Below are 19,522 nucleotides of genomic sequence, written 5' to 3' on the forward strand. Positions count from 1 at the left end.
CGTACCTTTTTGTAACACCCTGTATATTTAATACCGTTACTAGGCTCTACAAATTTTAATAATTTTGATAGCAGTGAAATTATTGAAATGATTGTTGCACCTTCCTGGCAAATTAAAACTGTGTACTGGACCGAGACTCGAACTCTTGACCTTTGCCTTTCACAGTTTTAATCCCCCAGGAAGTTTTATAACAGCGCCCAATCTAGACTAAAAATTTCATTCTGGAAATGTCCCCCAGGCTGTGGCTAAGCCATATATCCGCAGTACTGACTTGGCAGAAAATCCTAAGTAATTTTGGTCCTATGTGAAAGCGGTAGGTGGATCAAAACAAAATGTCCAGACACTCTGTGACCAAAATGATACTGAAACAGGATGGCAGACTTCAGGCCGAAATACCAAATGTCTTTTCCCAAAGCTGTTTCACAGAGGAACACTGCACCGTAGTTCCTTCTCTAGATTGTCGTACAGATGACAAAATGGTAGATATAGAAATTGACGACAGAGGGAAGAGAAACAATTCAAATCGCTCAAAAGAGGAAAGGCCGCTAGACCTGATGGAATACCAGTTCGATTTTACACAGAGTATGGGAAGGAACTTGCCCCCCTTCTTGCAGATGTGTACCGTAGGTCTCTAGAAGAGCGTAGGGTTCCAAAGAATTGGAAAAGGGCACAGGTCATCCCCGTTTTCAAGAAGGGACGTCGAACAGATGTGCAGAACTATAGACCTATATCTCTAACGTGTATCAGTTGTAGAATTTTGGAACACGTATTATATTCGTGTATAATGACTTCTCTGCAGACTAGAAATCTACTCTGTAGGAATCAGCATGGGTTTCGAAAAAGATGGTCGTGTGAAAACCAGCTCGCGCTATTCGTCCACGAGACTCAGAGGGCCGTAGACACGGGTTCACAGGTAGATTCCGTGTTTTTTGACTTCCGAAAGGCGTTAGATACAGTTCCCCACAGTCGTTTAATGAACAAAGGAAGATCATATGGACTATCAGACCAATTGTGTGATTGGATTGAAGAGTTCTTAGGTAACAGAACGCATCATGTCATTCTCAATGGAGAGAAGTCTTCCGAATTAAGAGTGATTTCAGGTGTGTCGCATGGGAGTGTCATAGTACCGTTGCTATTCACAATATACATAAATGACCTTGTGGATGACATCGGAAGTTCACTGCGGCCTTTTGCAGATGATGCTGTGATGTATCGAGAGGTTGTAACAAGGAAAAATTGTACTGAAATGAAGGAGGGTCTGCAGCGAATTGACGCATGGTGCAGGGAATGACGAATCTCAATGTAGACAAGTGTAATGTGCTGCGAATACATAGAAAGAAAGATCCTTTATCATTTAGTTACAATATAGCAGGTCAGCAACTGGAAGCAGTTAATTATCTTGGAGTAGGCATTAGGAGTGATTTAAAATAAAATGATCATATACAGTTGATCGTCGGTAAAGGAGATGCCCGACTGAGGTTCATCGGAAGAATCCTAAGGAAATGCAATCCGAAAACAAAGGAAGTTCACCCACTGCTTGAATAATCCGCACCAGATAGGGTTCATGGAAGAGATATAGTAGATCCAACGGAGAGCAGCGCGCTACGTTACAGGGTCATTTAGTTACGGAGATGATAGGTAAACTCCAGTGGAAGACTCTGCAGGAGAGATGCTCCCCAGCTCGGTACGGGCTTTTGTTGAACTTTCGAGAACATATCTTCACCGAGGAGTCAAGCAATATAATTGCTCCCTCTTATGTATATTTCGCGAAGAGACCATGAGGATAAAATCAGAGAGATTAGAGCCCACACAGAGGCATACCGACAATCCTTCTTTCCGCGAGCAATACGAGACTGAAATAGAAGGGAGGACCGATAGAGGTACTCGAAGTACCCTCTGCCACACAACGTCAGATGGCTTCCGGAGTATGGATGTAGATGTAGAATATCATTGCTTTGAACCATCACTTATGTTAGGCGTTAGGAAAAACTTTAAAAACTTCAACACTGCTTTTAATTTCCTTTTCTGTCTAATATCTGTATTGACATAGTGTATCTCTATCAATTTAATACCATTACTAGGCTCTACAAATTTTAATAATTTCGGTATCTGTGAAATTATTTAAGTGGTTGTTGCAACCTCCTGGCAGATTAAAACTGTGTGCCGGACCGAGACTCGAACTCGGGACCTTTGTCTTTCGCAGTTTTAATGCACCAGGAAGTTTCATAATAGCGCACACTCCACTTCAGAATGAAAATTTCATTCTCAAAACACCCCCCAGGCTGTGGCTAAGTCATATATCCGATATATATTCTTTCTTCTAGGAGTGCTAGCCCTAGATGTTTCGCAGGAGAGCTTCTGTGAAGTTTGGAATGTAGGAGACGAGGTACTGGCGAAAGTTAAGGTGTGAGGACGCGTCTTGAGTCGTGCTTGGGTAGTTCAGTTCGTAGAGCAAAGGTCCTGAATTCGAATCGCGGTCTTACAGTTTCAATTTATCAGGAGGTTTCGTAACAGCGCATATTTCGCAGCAGAGTGAAAATTTCATTCTGGAAACGATTGTCGATAGTAGTTACTCAATGCAGAGTGGAAAGTTCTCACCACACATGCGGGTGTAATGAAAAAGTGTTGTAGCTAAACAAATTTGTTGACAAAACGTTTCTATAACTCAACAGCGACATACTTCCAGCACTATAAATTTAATAAAATTGTCCTTAAAGATATAGATTAATATTTTTACTATACATCCTGATGCGTTTTGGACTTAGTCATCACCAGCAACACATTAAAAATTTGAATATTGTCTGTATTGTCAGCCCTCATCTACGCTTGCACCAAAGGTTAAGAGTATACATGAGAACAGTCAAGATACAATATACAGAGATTTTAAATACGATTATGTTGATCGTCGTGGCCGAAACGCATTAAGAAGTTAATTTGAAAAACAAAAAAACAAAAACAAAAACAAAAAAATAGCGATCAAGACAGACAATTATATTGAGTATAACAATGATAGTGGACTTCCATAATGACTTTATGTCATCTATGATAAAAACTTCCCTAATCATATCTGTTGTTGTTGTTGTGGTCTTCAGTCCTGAGACTGGTTTGATGCAGCTCTCCATGCTACTCTATCCTGTGCAAGCTTCTTCATCTCCCAGTACCTACTGCAACCTACATCCTTCTGAATCTGCTTAGTGTATTCATCTCTTGGTCTCCCTCTACGATTTTTACCCTCTACGCTGCCCTCCAATACTAAATTGATGATCCCTTGATGCCTCAGAACATGCCCTACCAACCGGTCCCTTCTTCTTGTCAAGTTGTGCCACAAACTCCTCTTCTCCCCAATTCTACTCAATACCTCCTCATTAGTTATGTGATCTATCCAGCTAATCTTCAGCATTCTTCTGTAGCACCACATTTCGAAAGTTTCTATTCTCTTCTTGCCTAAACTATTTACCATCTATGTTTCACTTCCATAGGTGGCTATACTCCATACACATACTTTTAGAAACGACTTCCTGACACTTTATACTTGAAGTTAACAAATTTCTCTTTTTCAGAAACGTTTTCCTTGTCATTGACAGTCTACAATTTATATCCTCTTTACTTCGACCATAATCAGTTATTTTGCTTCCCAAATAGCAAAACTCCTTTACTACTTTAAGTGTCTCATTTCCTAATGTAATTCCCTCAGCATCACCTGACTTAATTCGACTACATTCCATTATCCTCGTTTTGCTTTTGTTGATGTTCATCTTATATCCTCCTTTCAAGACACTGTCCATTCAGTTCAACTGCTCTTTCAAGTCCTTTGCTGTCTCTGACAGAATTACAATGTTATCGGCGAACCTTAACGTTTTTATTTCTTCTCCGTGGATTTTTATACCTACTCCGAATTTCTCTTTTGTTTCCTTTACTGCTTGCTCAATATACAGATTGAACAACATCAGGGAGAGGCTACCACCATGTCTCACTCCCTTCCCAACGACTGCTTCCCTTTCATGTCCCTCGACTCTTATAACTGCCATCTGGTTTCTATACAAATTGTAAATAGGCTTTCGGTCCCTGTATTTTACGCCGCCCACTTTCAGAATTTGAAAGGGAGTATTCCAGTCAACATTGTCAAAAGCTTTCTCTAAGTCTACAAATGCTATTTTCCACATATCAGATATCTGGTTTGTAAAACAGATCGATGTTACACTGAATATCTGGCAACCAGACCATTCGATAATTTAACATCGATGCATGTTCTGTATTGATAAGTCTAGAACTATCTACCATGTGGCCGATATATCAATACTTCAGAAAACTGGCCAGTCTCTACTTCTTAGTATAACAATTGTATGTGGTAGTACGGGAGGATGTCTGTACTGTAGATAGGTGGTGATCGATACTCACAATGGTGGACTCGATTCCCTCGTCCGGAAGCGGCAGTGGGTCGAGACCGCTGGAAACTATGAAAGTCGATATGCCGTCGATCAGGCGGTCGAACAGCTCATTGAATTCAATACTCAGGCGGCTGTCGGCATGATGCAGTTGCGGCCTGTGTGCAGAACAAGTTTTTGCCAGGTAAAGACGCAAACGCTGACGGACAAGGAATGTATCAGGCAACTTCGGCCTTTGGTAGCACCAATAATCGACAGATATATGTATATTCTGTGTAAGTTCTCTGCTGACATTGTACACTATAATTAGTTCATGATAAGAATAAACCTGATGTAAACAAACACAAACGCGGTGATTGGTCAGAAGCCCTAGCACACGTACATCGGTGTTGTTACGTTCTTGGAAGTAGGTCCTACTTATGTATTATGTATATTATTACTAAGTTACTTTAAATGAAACCTTAAATACCTTGGACAGGTAAGTGCCGAGTAAAACTGTGAGGGACGGGAAAAACCCACCGTGGTTCAACAACAAAGCTAGGAAACTGCAGCGAAAACAAAGAGAGCTTCTTCATTGGAAATTTAAACGCAGCCAAAACCTTTTAGACAGACAGAAGCTAAACGATATCAAAGTTAGCGTAAGGAGAGCTATGCGTGAAGCGCAAGTAAAGTAAAGTAAATTCGAAAGTAAAATCCTATGGACCGACTTGACAGAAAATCCTAGGAAGTTGTGGTCTTACGTGGCTCGAAACAGAAATCCAGAGACTCCGGGATGATGATGGCATTGAATCAGAGGATGACACGCGTAAAGCTGAAATATTAAACACCTTTTTCCAAAGATGTTTCACGCAAGAAGACCGCACTGCAGTTCCGTCTCTAACTACTCGCACGAACGGAAAAATGGCTGACATCGAAATAAGTGGCCAAAGAACAGAAAAGCAATTGGAATCACTCAACAGAGGAAAGTCCACTGGACCTGACGGGATACCAATTCGATTCTACACAGAGTACGCGAAAGAACTTGCCCCCCTTCTAATAGCCGTGTACCGCAAGTCTGTAGAGGAACGGAAGGCAGAAGGTTCCAAATAATTGGAAAAGTGCACAGGTAGTTCCAGTTTTCACGAAGGGTCGTCGAGCAGATGCGCAAAACTATAGTCCTATATCTCTGACACCGATCTGTTGTAGAATTTTAGAATATGATTTTTGGTCGCGCGTCATGTCATTTCTGGAAACCCAGAATTTACTCTGTAAGAATCAACATGGATTCCGGAAACAGCGATCGTGCGAGACCCAACTCGCTTTATTTGTTCATGAGACCCAGAAAATATTAGATACAGGCTCCCAGATAGATGCCATTCTCCTTGACTTCCGGAAGGCATTCGGTGCAGTTCCGCAATGTCGCCTGATACACAAAGTAAGAGCCTACGGAATATCAAACCAGCTGTGTGGCTGGATTGCAGAGTTTTTAGCAAACAGAACACAGCATCTTCTTCTCAACGGAGAGACGTCTACAGACGTTAAAGTAACCTCAGGCGTGCTACTGGGGAACGTAATGAGACCATTGCTTATCACAATATATATAAATGACCTAGTAGATAGTGTCCAAAGTTCCATGCGGCTTTTCGTGGATGATGCTGTAGTATACATAGAAGTTGCAGCATTAGAAAATTGCAGCGAAATGAAGGAAGATCTGCAGCGGATAGGCACTTGGTGCAGGGAGTGGCAACTGACCTTGAACATAGACAAATGTAATGTATTGCGAATATGTAGAAAGAAGGATCTTTTATTGTATGATTCTATGATAGCGGAACAAACACTGGTAGCAATTACTTCTTTAAAATATCTCGGAGTATGCGTACGGAACGATTTCAAGCGGAATGATCATATAAAATTAACTGTTGGTAAGGCGGTTGCCAGGTTGACATTCATTGGGAGAGTCCTTAGAAAAAGTAATCTCTTAACAAAGGAGGTGGCTTACAAAATACTTGAGTATTGCTCAACAGTGTGGGATCCGTACCAGGTCGGGTTGACAGAGGAGATAGAGAAGATCCAAAGAAGAGCGGCGCGTTTCGTCTCAGGGTATTTGGTAAGTGTGATAGCGTTACGGAGATGTTTAGCAAAATGAAGTGGCTGACTCTGCAAGAGAGGCACTCTGCATCTCGGTGTAGCTTGCTGTCCAGGTTTTCGAGAGGGTGCGTTTCTGGATGAGGTATCGAATATATTGATTCCCCCTACTCATACCTCCCGAGGAGATCACGAATGTAAAATTAGAGACATTCGAGAGCACACGGAGGCTTTCCGGCAGTCGTTCTTCCCGCGAACCATACGCGACTGGAACAGGAAAGTGAGGTAATGACAGTGGCACGTTAAGTGACCTCCGCCACACACCTTTGGGTGGCTTGCGGAGTATAAACGTAGAATGTAGATGTAGAAGTTATTGAAATGTATTAACAGCCATCAACGTTTTTCTTCATCACGCTTTAGCTACTCAGTTTTTGTTTCAGAAATCGTGTACAGTCACAGGCTTTGCAGCGCTGTTCTCTGATGGTCTTGCTATTAAGGCGCAGTAGGAAAATGTCTGAGGCTGCTTTCTTTTCCGTAGTGAAACACGCACATCGAACACGGTTAAAAAGTGACGAGAAATAGGCTGTTGTTAATGTTTATCATAAATATACAGAGATAAACGGCTCTGAAACTTTCTGTGATAATGTATTAGAAGCAGTTGCTCACACCTGTACATTCGATTTGCAGCAACAACGAACTTCAGCGGATGTCATGTGACTTCCGCTACGACCAAATACATCGAGAAAAAAGAGATATAGCTGAATCAGGCCGGCACGGTAACTCAGCGTGTTCGGTCAGAGGGTTAGCTGCCCTCTGTAATAATAATAAAAAAACTGAGTTAATGGGTGAACGACGAATTGAAACAGGTGTCTTGCGACGTCCGCTTCGAGCAGATACAACGAACATAAATGAACAAAATAAGATTTTAAAAGAATCAGTAGCGTAGTAGTTTGGCAAGCCATTGCATTTCATGTTTTATTGGTTCAAGCATCACTTGTGTCTTTTTTTAATTGTAAAATTCGTCATCATTTTTTAGGAATAATGCGCGTCTTCTTGTTTTAACTCACATACTGCACACGAAATTGGTGTTTTCATTTCAAACATAAATACTCAGTTACCGATATTGTATGAAATACTGTTAATAAAGGTTGCTTAAATTAAGAAAACGTTACAATTTAATTTCTTATGGGAAAAATGAAAAACCAAATCCTCTTTATTTTGACTATGTCCATCGTATTGTACTACAGCGGTAGATAAGTATCGTACAAACATGAAAAACAATCATTTTCACAGCATCAATCAGACGATAGAAATGTTCCATTGTTACATTTGCCACTGTACCATTACAGTACGAACCTAACAGAGCTGATCTGGAGCCAAGTTAAGGGATTTGGCCCGAGAAATAACACGACTGTTTAGCTGCCAGAGGTACTGGAAATAACGCACGCAGCTTTTCCACACGTCACTGCCGAACGCTGGCGGGAAATGGAACGGCTCGTAATAAAAGAAACAGGAGAAAATGCGGCGCCTGGTCGGCTTCGTGGATTCTGCTGTTGATGGACTCGTTATCAAAGTAACATATGACAGTTCCAGAACTGAAATGTGTTTCTCGCTGGCCAGGGTTGCAGTGCGGTTCTAGTCGCTACATTCTGGGACCACGCAACCGCTACGGTAACAGGTTCCGATCCAGTTGCTGGTCTGTCTCTCGTCTGCACACTGGATGTGTGTGATGTCCTTAGGTTAGTTAGGTTTAAGTTCTAGGGGACTGATGAACTCAGAAGTTAAGTCCCATAGCGCTCAGAGCCATTTGAACCATTTTTTTGTATTTCTCGGATAAGGAAGGAGGTAAGACAATACCAGACGACTGACTAATTAATACCTTCAGCGTTTTAAGTATTCAACAGTACGGTGAAGTCGCTGCAGTATGCTTTTGCATTACACACAGTTCGCTCAGAAAAATTAACATATGTTCAAGTCAAAAATTTTCATCCCTCTTGTTTGTAATTAGAATACTACGGCGGGTGAGAACGAGACAATTTTATGCTCTCCGTCTGCTCAGCTAAGAAGCATGCGGTAGTGATGAGTTTTGCCGAATGTTATTTCTTTCTCTTTACAAATTGAATACCATTCGAAGTTATATTATTTCTATGCTCGTCTCTTTTTACGTCTGAAATGCAGCTGCTCGCACCATTTCAGATGTGGTGTGCGTACTGTAAGACCCTCGGTACACACACGATCAGATTATTCGACTTGTCACTCTAACGAAGTAGGCGAGTTCCAGCAATATGTCTCGTGGTCTTATAGTGGCGTGTTTATCTTCTGCCGTTAGGTCAGGCGATAGAAATGCCACTTGCACGCTTAGAGTAGCAGATTTACGGTGACTAACTTTAAACAGAACTTATTAATTTTTACACACATTTATTAAAATAATAAAAAATATAGACATTACGTAACTTGATTCCGGATCCTTTTTACAATTGACAAATTGAAGTTCCTTTGGCTTGGTACGTTAATCTTATTCTCAGATATCTCTGATACTTGTCAAAGTGTTTATACATTTATCTTCATGGTATGTACAGGAATATGATAATCTTATTAGGCGCAGACTGAAACTTGACTACAGACTAATGCAGACTGGCAAAGACTAATGCAGACTTACTGATCCCAGGTTTGTACACTCGTTATAATACCTCTAGCGTTCACGTATCACTGCGTGAGTGTGATCCGCGAGGAGAAAAGGTTCTACGTTAGCAGCAATCTCATTGGCTGCGTGACATATTAATACGCGGATCGGCGGAAGCAGAATTTGGTCCATCTCTAAGGCAGCGCCATCTTGTAGAGCGGAGACGGACGAGCGCTGCGCCTGGGCTGTTGTGCTTAGCTGGGCGCACTCTAGTGGGAAAGTTGTGTAGCTCTGACTACGCGGAACTATGTGCACATCATTGCAGGTTAGTTGCGCTGCTTGCTGGCCAGTGCTGTCCAAGTTTAATGCGCCAGTAAAGCTGTTGTCCTGCACATTATCTCTCAGTCTATGTCTGTGTAACACAGCATAAAACGTCTCCAGATGATCGTACTTGACTGTAATGGTCACAGCTTTGATTCCGCTCCACATGAAACGAAATCCAATGACATGGAAGCACACGCTGAAGAATACATGCCATTATGTTTGCATCAGGTTTATTCTTATGATGAACAGAGTACAGTTGAGCTGTGGTAAAATTTGCTGTTTTGAAGAGCGCGCCACAGCGCGTATTGTGAAGCAGTCGCCCTCCGTTTCTGGCGGTGGCGCTGCTGTGGCAGTCGCAGCTTTGGTGTCTCCCTCTGGTGGGAAAGGGGAAAGGTCGCCTGTTCACGTGCATTTAAGAGGCGCTAGGCGCTCGCCAGTCATTGACTTCGAAAAGGCCTACGACCTTGCCTGGCATCCCAGTCTCCTGTTTAAACTCCAAACCTATGCCCTTCCTATCACTTACATCTGTCTGATGGCCTCCTTCCGCTCTCGCCGCCCCTCCTATGTTACCATCCATAATGCCAATTCCCACACCTTCTACCCCTCTGCAGGTGTGCCCCAGGGCTCTCCCCTCTCCTCTACCTCCTGTACATGTCCGATATGCCCCTCCCCCCTCTTGCAGTATACCGATGACACCGCACTCCTCGCCGATCGCTCCTACCCTCCAACGCCTTCTCCAGAATCACTTGGTATAACCAGTGCCTCCTGAAAATCAATCCTTCCAAGACCCAGGCAATCATCGAAGGTCGTACCACTCATTCCTTCCGGCTCCTGGGTTTCTCCCTTACTGTCTGCGCCCATCCTGTCCACCTCTCCCCCACCCTCACCTATCTTGGCCTCACCATTGACCCTGGATACTTCATCTCCACTCCATCCAATCCAAAGCCCACAACCGCCTCCGACTCCTCTCTGGCCGAAATTGGGGGTTGCACCCCTCTACCATCCTCCACACCTCCTCTGTTATGCCAGTCCCTCCTGAATATCTGCCCCCCCCCCCTCAAATTCTATAAGTCCCTCCAGATCCTTGAGCGTCATGCACTCCACCTCGCCTTCCGTATATACCTCCCATTCCCCACATGGATCCTCTGTGACCTCACTCCTTCCCCCATGTGCTCCTATTCCTCGAACATATCAGCATACTCTACACCTCCTGCCGCCTTGAACCCTCCACTCCCTGGTTGCTCCTCTCCTCTCCCATCCCTGCCCACTGCCACGCATTCACTGTTGTGTCCCCCCTACCCTCCATATCTACACCCTTCATCTCCTTTCCAAAGGTGGCTTCCATCAACTCCCCCTCCCGGATGATGCCCTCTCTCCCTCCATTTATCCCTACTATCAACTGTGATCCTCACTGCCCCTCCTTTCCTCTATCCTTTTCCCATGCTCCCTCTCCCCCTTCCATCCTCTTTTTTCCCCACCTCCCCTCACTCTGCCCCCTTCTCTCCCCCGAGTCCTTTTGCATTTCCCTCCTCTGCCTCTTCTCATTCCCTCAGGCATCTTCCCTGCCCCTCTCCCCCCTTATGAGTATCCACCATCCTTGGTTCCCCCCTTTCGTTTTCTCCTCTCCTTGTTTCCCCCCCTCCAGGTCACCCCCTCCCCCCCATCTGCCTTTGGCTCAGGAGTGTCATCTCTGTGCAGCCATTTTCGTGCAGTGTTTTACAGTGAGTGTTCCGTGTTGTGTCTTTTGGGAAGTGTTGCGAACGGCCATCATACTGTCGCTGGGTGTGATTTCTCATCTCTTGCGAACAGAAACCAGACTGTCGCCATGTTTTTCAATTGTGTGTCTACTGTGTTACTTGTCTGATTCCTGTGTATTTTATTAAAATTACCAACCGCTTTGCATTCTGTTTTAACTATCCGCATTTTTCCGCCATTTTACACTTAAACTCACCGTTTTATCGCCTGTTTTATCTTCCGTTTTAAAAAAAATCTGTAGGCTGCAGAGCAGCGTACTAAGCTACTGCCAGCCCGCCCCCTTCTTGGGAAATTGAAAATCAATAAAGAAAAAAAAAATGGGAAAAAAAATTTGCCAGTTGGTCAGTTGGTCAGTCAGAGTGAGTCTGGGTCAGTCTCGCGTCACCAGTTGCTGGTCTGTCTCTCGTCCGCATTTGTGCGGCAGTCAGTGTCTGTCTGTCACCCGGAGTGCTAGTATGTCTGTAGTTCGGGTCAACCTTTAAGGCCGGTTGGATCGGTTGGTTGGTCGGTCGCGCACTGAGACACAAGATGACGTCCGTCTTGAGCGTCGGCGCGTGTGAGGTCGCCACGTGAGTCCAGTGGGCCGCGCCGTATAGCGAGTAGAGGTGGGCGAACTGAAACACGTAACTGTTTCCAAACAAATGAAACAGTACAATGTAATGTTTCGATATGCTGTTTCCAAACAGTGAAACAGTTGGTGTTTTGTAGTCTAATAAACCTACACATTTTATCATCTTGACTGTCTACTGTATAAGTATGTCCACATAAACACAAATTGAGGTGCGAGAGCGCTAAATCATATCGCAGAAAGCATGAAACTATCACTTAGACGTCTTGGCAGTTTCGTATTTCCTGCAGCAATGCGCTGCTTTCGTGTCGTGTGACTTCATACTTTTCAATTGGCTGAGGACAGCCATAGCTGAAGACAGAAAGACCACCACGAACGGAACTGGAGGTGGGAGCAGACTGCAGAAACAACGGATATGCTACTGGGATTCCCACATTCCGTTAGTATGGGTAATTTACCCATCCTGCTAATTTCCATGCACGCAAAGGGAATCATTGTGGATAATAGGCACAGTGACTATAGACTCACAAATAACGCCAAATAATTGGAATAAATAACAAGCTATAACCGAAAAATTTTTGTTTTACAAGGTGTTTCGAACCGTTACTATAAATTCACCATGCTCCCTAGTCCTTCCCGTTCACCATTACGCTACAGATTGCTTGCAATTATACCTACATCAAATTTATTTATATCTCTAATAACTGTCACTCTATACCTTTTTTTATTCAAAATATTGTAGGCTTCCTCACGTCTCTTAATACGATTACTGTACATGAACAGAGAAACGTATGTCATCAAAAAGTTTAATTTAACTGAATGATTTTCACATGTTTATTATTTTGCATGTGAATAGTTAGTGTTTATAAAGCAGACGTTACGCCATTTCGGAATATGACAGTCAGCTAGAAACGAAACTGTATTTTCGTATATCTTAAGCTTCATGCCATTGCTTGTCAAAAAGATTTCGACACTCTTGAAAGTGTTTCACGAAGTGGTATGTTGTGTTTCAGTACCTGTGCCGTGCCCGAATCTCGTCCGACACAGAGCGGAATGAAACATCACTGTTTCGATACAATTAGTCCGTTCCAAGCACTGGTGGACTGAAACAGCCTTATTTTGAAACAACGATACAGTTTCTGTGCCTGGCTCGAGACCGAATCTGGTCCAGTTATCCGAGACAGGGGCGGAATGAAACACCACTGTTTCGAAACAGTGAACCGCAGCCGTTCCGAAACACTAAAACAGTTCCATGTATCGATACACTGTATCGAAACATAGAAACAGTGGCCAAGTCTAATAGCGAGGGATAATGGCTGCGCGGTCGACACGAGAGCAACAGGAGTCAACCCACGACATCGGTCTGGCTGGTGCTAGCTGCGACGCCGTGGTGTAACTGGTTATCCGAGCGCTTCTGGGCCCCTTCAGTTACCATCTTGTGGAGCTTGGCTCGGTCCTTCCCTGGTGCAGGGATGTCGCTTAGCCAGTGGGCGTGTTTCCTCTGCATAGTTCGGTCCGATCCAGTATTTCCGCCGTCATGTGTCTGGAAGTGAGTGGGCGACGCACCAGCAGGGCAGTCGCGGACGGAGCAGCAGGCAGTCGGTCGGTTGGTGCTGATCGGGAAAGACCGGCGAGCCTTCCTGCGTCCGTTGAAGCGGCTGGCAGCGGACGGTTCGGGAGAGCGTTTTGGGGGTGCTGCGCCAGGTCTTCTCAGGAAAACACAGTTTATTAGAAGTTAAGAGATTGGTGATATGTTGTATGATTTACTCTTGTTTTCTTGGTCAGCTTGCTCGCCTGTCTCTCGTCCGCATTTGTTAGGGAGTTAATATCTGTCTGTATGTCTGCAGTATGTTAGTAGCTGCCTCTGTCATGTTTGTCGGATTCAGGGCGATAAAGAATTTATTGCTCGAAGTGTGACGGCCTAGCTCCTGAAATATGTTTTTATCTTACCTATCATCTTGAGAGGCGGTATATGTGTACTGTGGAGTATGTTTGGTCAAACTTGTACAATTTTATGAAAGATTGCATTTCATGGGCTTTTATTTAAATGGTCATTTTAGTATATAAAATTGCCGTAAGACTTTTCTTAGAAGTTAAAACCAAGTTGCACCTTCGGTGGCAAGTTCATCTTTTAATTTTAGCGTTTTGTACCGTTTCCATCCCTCCTATGGGGTGCATGCTTTGTGTACTTGTGTAAATTGTTAAAACTGTTCAAAAAATGGTTCAAATGGCTCTGAGCACTATGTGACACAACTTCTGAGGTCATTAGTCCCCTAGAACTTAGAACTAGTTAAACCTAACTAACCTAAAGACATCACACAAATCCATGCCCGAGGCAGGATTCGAACCTGCGACCATAGCGGTCTTGCGGTTCCACACTGCAGCGCCTAGAACCGCACCGGCGCTTCGGCCCGCGTTAAAAGTGTTACTTTAAGGTTAGGTTGGTTGGGTTGTTTGGGGAAGGAGAGCAGACAGCGAGGTCATCGGTCTCATTGGATTAGGCAAAGAACGGGAAGGAAGTCGGCCGTGCCCTTTCAAAGGAACCGTCCCGGCATTTGCCTGGAGTGATTTAGGGAAATCACGGAAAACCTAAATCAGGATGTCCGGACGCGGGATTGAACCGTCGTCCTCCCGAATGCGAGTCCAGTGTGTAACCACTGCGCCACCTCGTTCGGTACTTTAAGGTAATGTGATATGTTGCAGAGCCGGCTGGAGTGGCTGTGCGGTTCTAGGCGCTCCAGTCTGGAGCCGAGCGACTGCTGCGGTCGTAGGTTCGAATCCTGCCTCGGGCATGGATATGTGTGATGTCCTTAGGTTTAAGTAGTTCTAAGTTCTAGAGGACGATGACCTCAGTAGTTAAGTCCCATAGTGCTCAGAGCCATTTGAAGCTCTTTTTTTTTTTTTTTTTTTTTTTTTTGTAAACTTGTAATTGATTGTTTCTTCGTATAGATCCTTTTAAAGTAGTTTTCAAGTTGTGTAGTCGTTTAGAAAGCCAATTTGACTTCGAGTCCTATGACAGACTAGTTGCTATGTCTCCTTGTTAAATGTTGAACTAATTTAGCATTATTCGTTACACCTAAAGTCGTTGCTAAAGGTATTTGTCATTTTTCTTGATTCCGTGTGTTACCATTTACAACTGATGACAGTTTTTCAAACCATACCAGTTTAAGGAACCCTATAATCTTCTTTACTTCAGTGCTAAGTGAAAATAAAGACCCCTTCTGAATATTTGTAGCAGTCAGCACAATCGTTCATTATGCACCAAAACTTTTCTTGTAACTTTACTGTCGCTTTTTATAGAGTAACTTTATGGGCATACTTCTAAAGCCCATAGTAATCAGTACTGTTACAAATCATGATCTCTTTGTGATACTTAATTAAAATAATAGTACTTCACGCCACTGACAGCCAGACTTTGTTGACAGGTTCATTTGCCCTTCTGCATTTGTTCATTATACTGCCAATAGCACTGTGTACTACATTTATTGACTATTCTGTATCCTGCGTAAGGGTTAGCTGTTGTATTGTTTGCTAGGGGAAGTTACTGCATAATATAGAGAGTAAATGTGTTAGAACGTTATTTAGGATATCAAGTGAGGTCAGTTTTTTAGGGCGAAGTTTATTTGCGGTTTGTCATAAAACCTAGCACCACATTACCTAATTCGGCTGGCGACCACATGTACAGTATACATAAGTACAGTACTTTCGTATTAGTAGAAAGCCATTTCAAAAAACAATAGCTTTGCTGTAGTTACTGTTTCACTTGTTCATTATACTGCCAATAGCATTGTGTACTACATTTATTGACTATTCTGTATCCTGCGTAAGGGTTAGCTGTTATCTTGTTTGCTAGGGAAAGTTATTGCATAATATAGAGAGTAAATGTGTTAGAACGTTATTTAGGATATCAAGTGAGGTCATTTTTTTAGGGCGAAGTTTATTTGCGGTTTGCCATAAAACCTAGCACCAGTTTACCTAATTCGGCTGGCGACCACATGTACAGTATACATAAATACAGTACTTTCGTATTAGTAGAAAGCCATTTCAAAAAACAATAGCTTTGCTGTAGTTACTGTTTCACTTGTTCATTATACTGCCAATAGCAGTGTGTACTACATTTATTGACTATTCTGTATCCTGCGTAAGGGTTAGCTGTTGTCTTGTTTGCTAGGGAAAGTTACTGCATAATATAGAGAGTAAATGTGTTAGAACGTTATTTAGGGTATCAACTGAGGTCAGTTTATTAGGGCGAAGTTTATTTGCGGTTTGCCATAAAACATTACCTAATTCGGCTGGCGACCACATGTAAAGTATACATAAATACAGTACTTTCGTATTAGTAGAAAGCCATTTCAAAAAACAATAGCTTTGCTGTAGTTACTGTTTCTCTTGTTCATTGTACTGCCAATAGCAGTGTGTACTACATTTATTGACTATTCTGTATCCTGCGTAATGGTTAGCTGTTGTCTTGTTTGCTAGGGGAAGTTACTGCATAATATAGAGAGTAAATGTGTTAGAACGTTATTTAGGATATCAAGTGAGGTCATTTTTTTAGGGCGAAGTTTATTTGCGGTTTACCATAAAACCTGGCACCACATTACCTAATTCGGCTGGCGACCACATGTACAGTATACATAAATACAGTACTTTCGTATTAGTAGAAAGCCATTTCAAAAAACAATAGCTTTGCTGTAGTTACTGTTTCACTTACTACGCGATTACGAAATTATAGCCCAGTTCCTTGTGATCAGGTAGAATCACGGTCAGGATAGACCCTTCACAGATGCCTCCAGGAGAACTCTTCTTCTTTTAAACACTTCCCTGGCCATCAGTCTCCCCAGACATGAAGAACATTATTGGGATGCCTTGCAACGTGCTCTTCAAAAAATATCTCCACCTCCCAGTACTCTTACGGACTTATTCACAACCCTGCAGGATTCATGGTGGAAATTCCCTTCAGCACTATTTCAGACATACGTCGAGATACTTGCCACGTCTTACTGGGGCACTTCAGCGTGCTCGCAGGAACCTTACACGATATTAGGTTTGAAATTTTCTTTCACTTTTCAGTGTAAGTTCTACTTTTATGAAAACACAGTTTTTTTTCTCTTTTTACCCAAACATGTTTCGGCACCACTAAGCGATCATCAGTGGATTTTTGTTTACTGAAAATGTAATTCTACACTACTGGCCATTAAAACTGCTGTACCACGAAGATGAAGTGCTACAGAAGCGAAATTTAACCGACAGGAAGAAGATGCTGTGATATGGTACGATTAGCTTCTCAGAGCATTCACACAAGGTTGGAGCCGGTGGCGACACCTACAACGCGCTGACATGAGGAAAGTTTCCAACTGAATTCTCATACACAAACAGCAGTTGACCGGCGTTGCCTGGTGAAATATTGTTGTGATGCCTCGTGTAAGGAGGAGAAACGCGTACCATCACGTTTCCGACTTTATTAAAGGTCGGATTGTAGCCTATTGCGATTGCGGTTTATCGTATCGCGACATTGCTGCTCGCATTGGTCGAGATCCAACGACTCTTGGCAGAATATGAAATCGGTGGGTTCAGGAGGGTAATACGGAACGCCGTGCTGGATCCCAACGGCCTCCCAGCAATAGCAATTGAGGTGACAGGCATCTTATCCGTATGGCTGTAACGGATCGTGCAGCCACGTCTCGATCCCTGAGTCAATACATGGGGACGTTTGCAGGACAACAACCATCTGCACGAACAGTGCGACGACGTTTGCAGCAGCATGGACTATCAGCTCGGGGAACATTGTTGCGGTGTGCTCAAGGACGAACCTGTGTGCATGAATGGCAAAACGTCGTTTTTTCGGATGAATCCAGGTTCTGTTTACAGCATCATGATGGTCGCATCCGTGTTTGGCGTCATCGCGGTGAACGCACATTAGAAGCGTGTATTCGTCAGCGCCATACTGGCATATCAGACGGCGTGATGGTATGGGGTGCCGTTTCTTACACGTCTCGGTCACCTCTTGCTCGCACTGCCGGCACTTTGAACAGTGGACGTTACATTTCAGATATCTTACGACCCGTGAGTCTACCCTTCATTCGATGCTTGCGCAATCCTACATTTCAGCAGGATAATCCTCGACCGCCCGTTGCATGTCCTGTACGGGCCTTTCTGGATACAGAAAATATTCGACTGCTGTCCTGGCCAATACATTCTCCAGATCTCTCACCAATTGAAAACGTGCTTTCAATGGTGGCCGAGCAACTGGCACGTCACAATACGCCAGTCACTACGCTTAATGAACTGTGGTATCGTGTTGAAGCTGCATGGGCAGCTGTAACTATACACGCCATCCAAGCTCCGTTTGACTCAATGCCCAGGCGTATCAAGGCCGTTACTACGGCCAGAGGAAGTCGTTCTGGGTACTGATTTCTCAGGATCTACGCACCCAAACTGCGTGCAAATGTAATCACATGTCAGTTCTAGTATAATATATTTGTCCAATGAATACCCGTTTATCATCTGCATTTCTTCTGGGTGTAGCAATTTTAATGGCCAGTAGTGTATATATTGTATAGTTTGCAGCATTATCTGTATGGTGTCGTGCAGTGATAGCCATCAATGCATGACACTGTACAGTTGGTCCTATAAGAGCAAATAATATGGAATCACGTACTCAATAATCGAAAAGCCACAGGTAATGGCACGGAGGAGCTGAACCAAAATGAACAGTGGTTTTTCATAATGGCAACTTATATCCTATAACGTATAAGCTTTTTCAAACATCCTGTATTAAACTAGTAATTGTGACGTACTGAATCGAGGTGATGAGAAAATAAACATTTCTTGCAACTTGATTAAATAAAGGGGTCGGTTGTTAGGACGCAGACTGAGACGTCAAGAGAGTGTCAGTACTTCGTTTGTGCAATGGAAAGGACTGGGGAGGGGGAACACCAATGAACGTATACTTTATGCGTATTCAGAAGTTTGTACGTTGCAGTAGTTATTAGGAGAAGCCTTCGGACTGAAGACCGCAACTTATAGCTGATTAGTCATCAATCCGATATGGACACGTCATCCGTTCGCACTTACCGCTAAACGTTAACATCGTGACAAGCGTAACAGTATTTACCGTGCGACGTGAAGATCTTTCTCCGGCTTCCAGACGCGTGCTGGAACAGCGAAAACTGCCGACAGCGCCGCAAGACAGAACAAGGCTTCTGCGAGGAACCTCATGTTGCCGTAGGCTCGAGTCTGCTCAGCTGGAAGCACGAACAAGTTACAACAAACACAGCCTCTCCAGATGGTGCCACTATCTAGATGTGAAAGGAGACATTTAGAGAGGGCAAACACTGCTAACCGGGGGTGGGGGAAGCCCGCATAGCGAGGTAAACGTCTGAAGTGTTTGTTTGATGATAAACAGCCTCTTCACGAAGCGATAACCATATCGGGCTTTCCAACTGTGGCGGATACTGCAGGTCTGACACAAAGAGACGCTCACACATCGACATCTGCATCTACACTCCTGGTCATGGAAAGAGAACACATTGACACCAGTGAGTCAGACCCACCATACTAGCTCCGGACACTGAAAGAGGGCTGTACAAGCAATGAACACACGCACGGCACAGCGGACACACCAGGAACCGCGGTGTTGGCCGTCGAATGGCGCTAGCTGCGCAGCATTTGTGCACCGCCGCCGTCAGTGTCAGCCAGTTTGCCGTGGCATACGGAGCTCCATCGCAGTCTTTAACACTGGTAGCATGCCGCGACAGCGTGGACGTGAACCGTATGTGCAGTTGACGGACTTTGAGCGAGGGC

General features: G+C 43.7%; 1 protein-coding gene across 1 annotated transcript in view; it reads right to left on the reverse strand.

Moving 5' to 3' along the window:
• LOC126293464 (uncharacterized) overlaps window positions 1-19,019 on the reverse strand; it is an 80,692-nt gene extending 61,673 nt beyond the window's left edge. Inside the window, exons 1-2 of the mRNA XM_049986706.1 lie at window positions 18,834-19,019; window positions 4,399-4,543 (exon numbers count right to left, since the gene is read on the reverse strand). Coding sequence (XP_049842663.1) covers window positions 4,399-4,543; window positions 18,834-18,937 — 249 coding nt within the window. The 5' untranslated portion in view covers window positions 18,938-19,019. The remainder of the gene's footprint in view (window positions 1-4,398; window positions 4,544-18,833) is intronic.
• Between the last annotated feature and the right edge of the window lie 503 nt (window positions 19,020-19,522).

This window comes from Schistocerca gregaria, chromosome 10, assembly GCF_023897955.1.
Source record: "Schistocerca gregaria isolate iqSchGreg1 chromosome 10, iqSchGreg1.2, whole genome shotgun sequence".
NCBI lineage: Eukaryota > Metazoa > Arthropoda > Insecta > Orthoptera > Acrididae > Schistocerca > Schistocerca gregaria.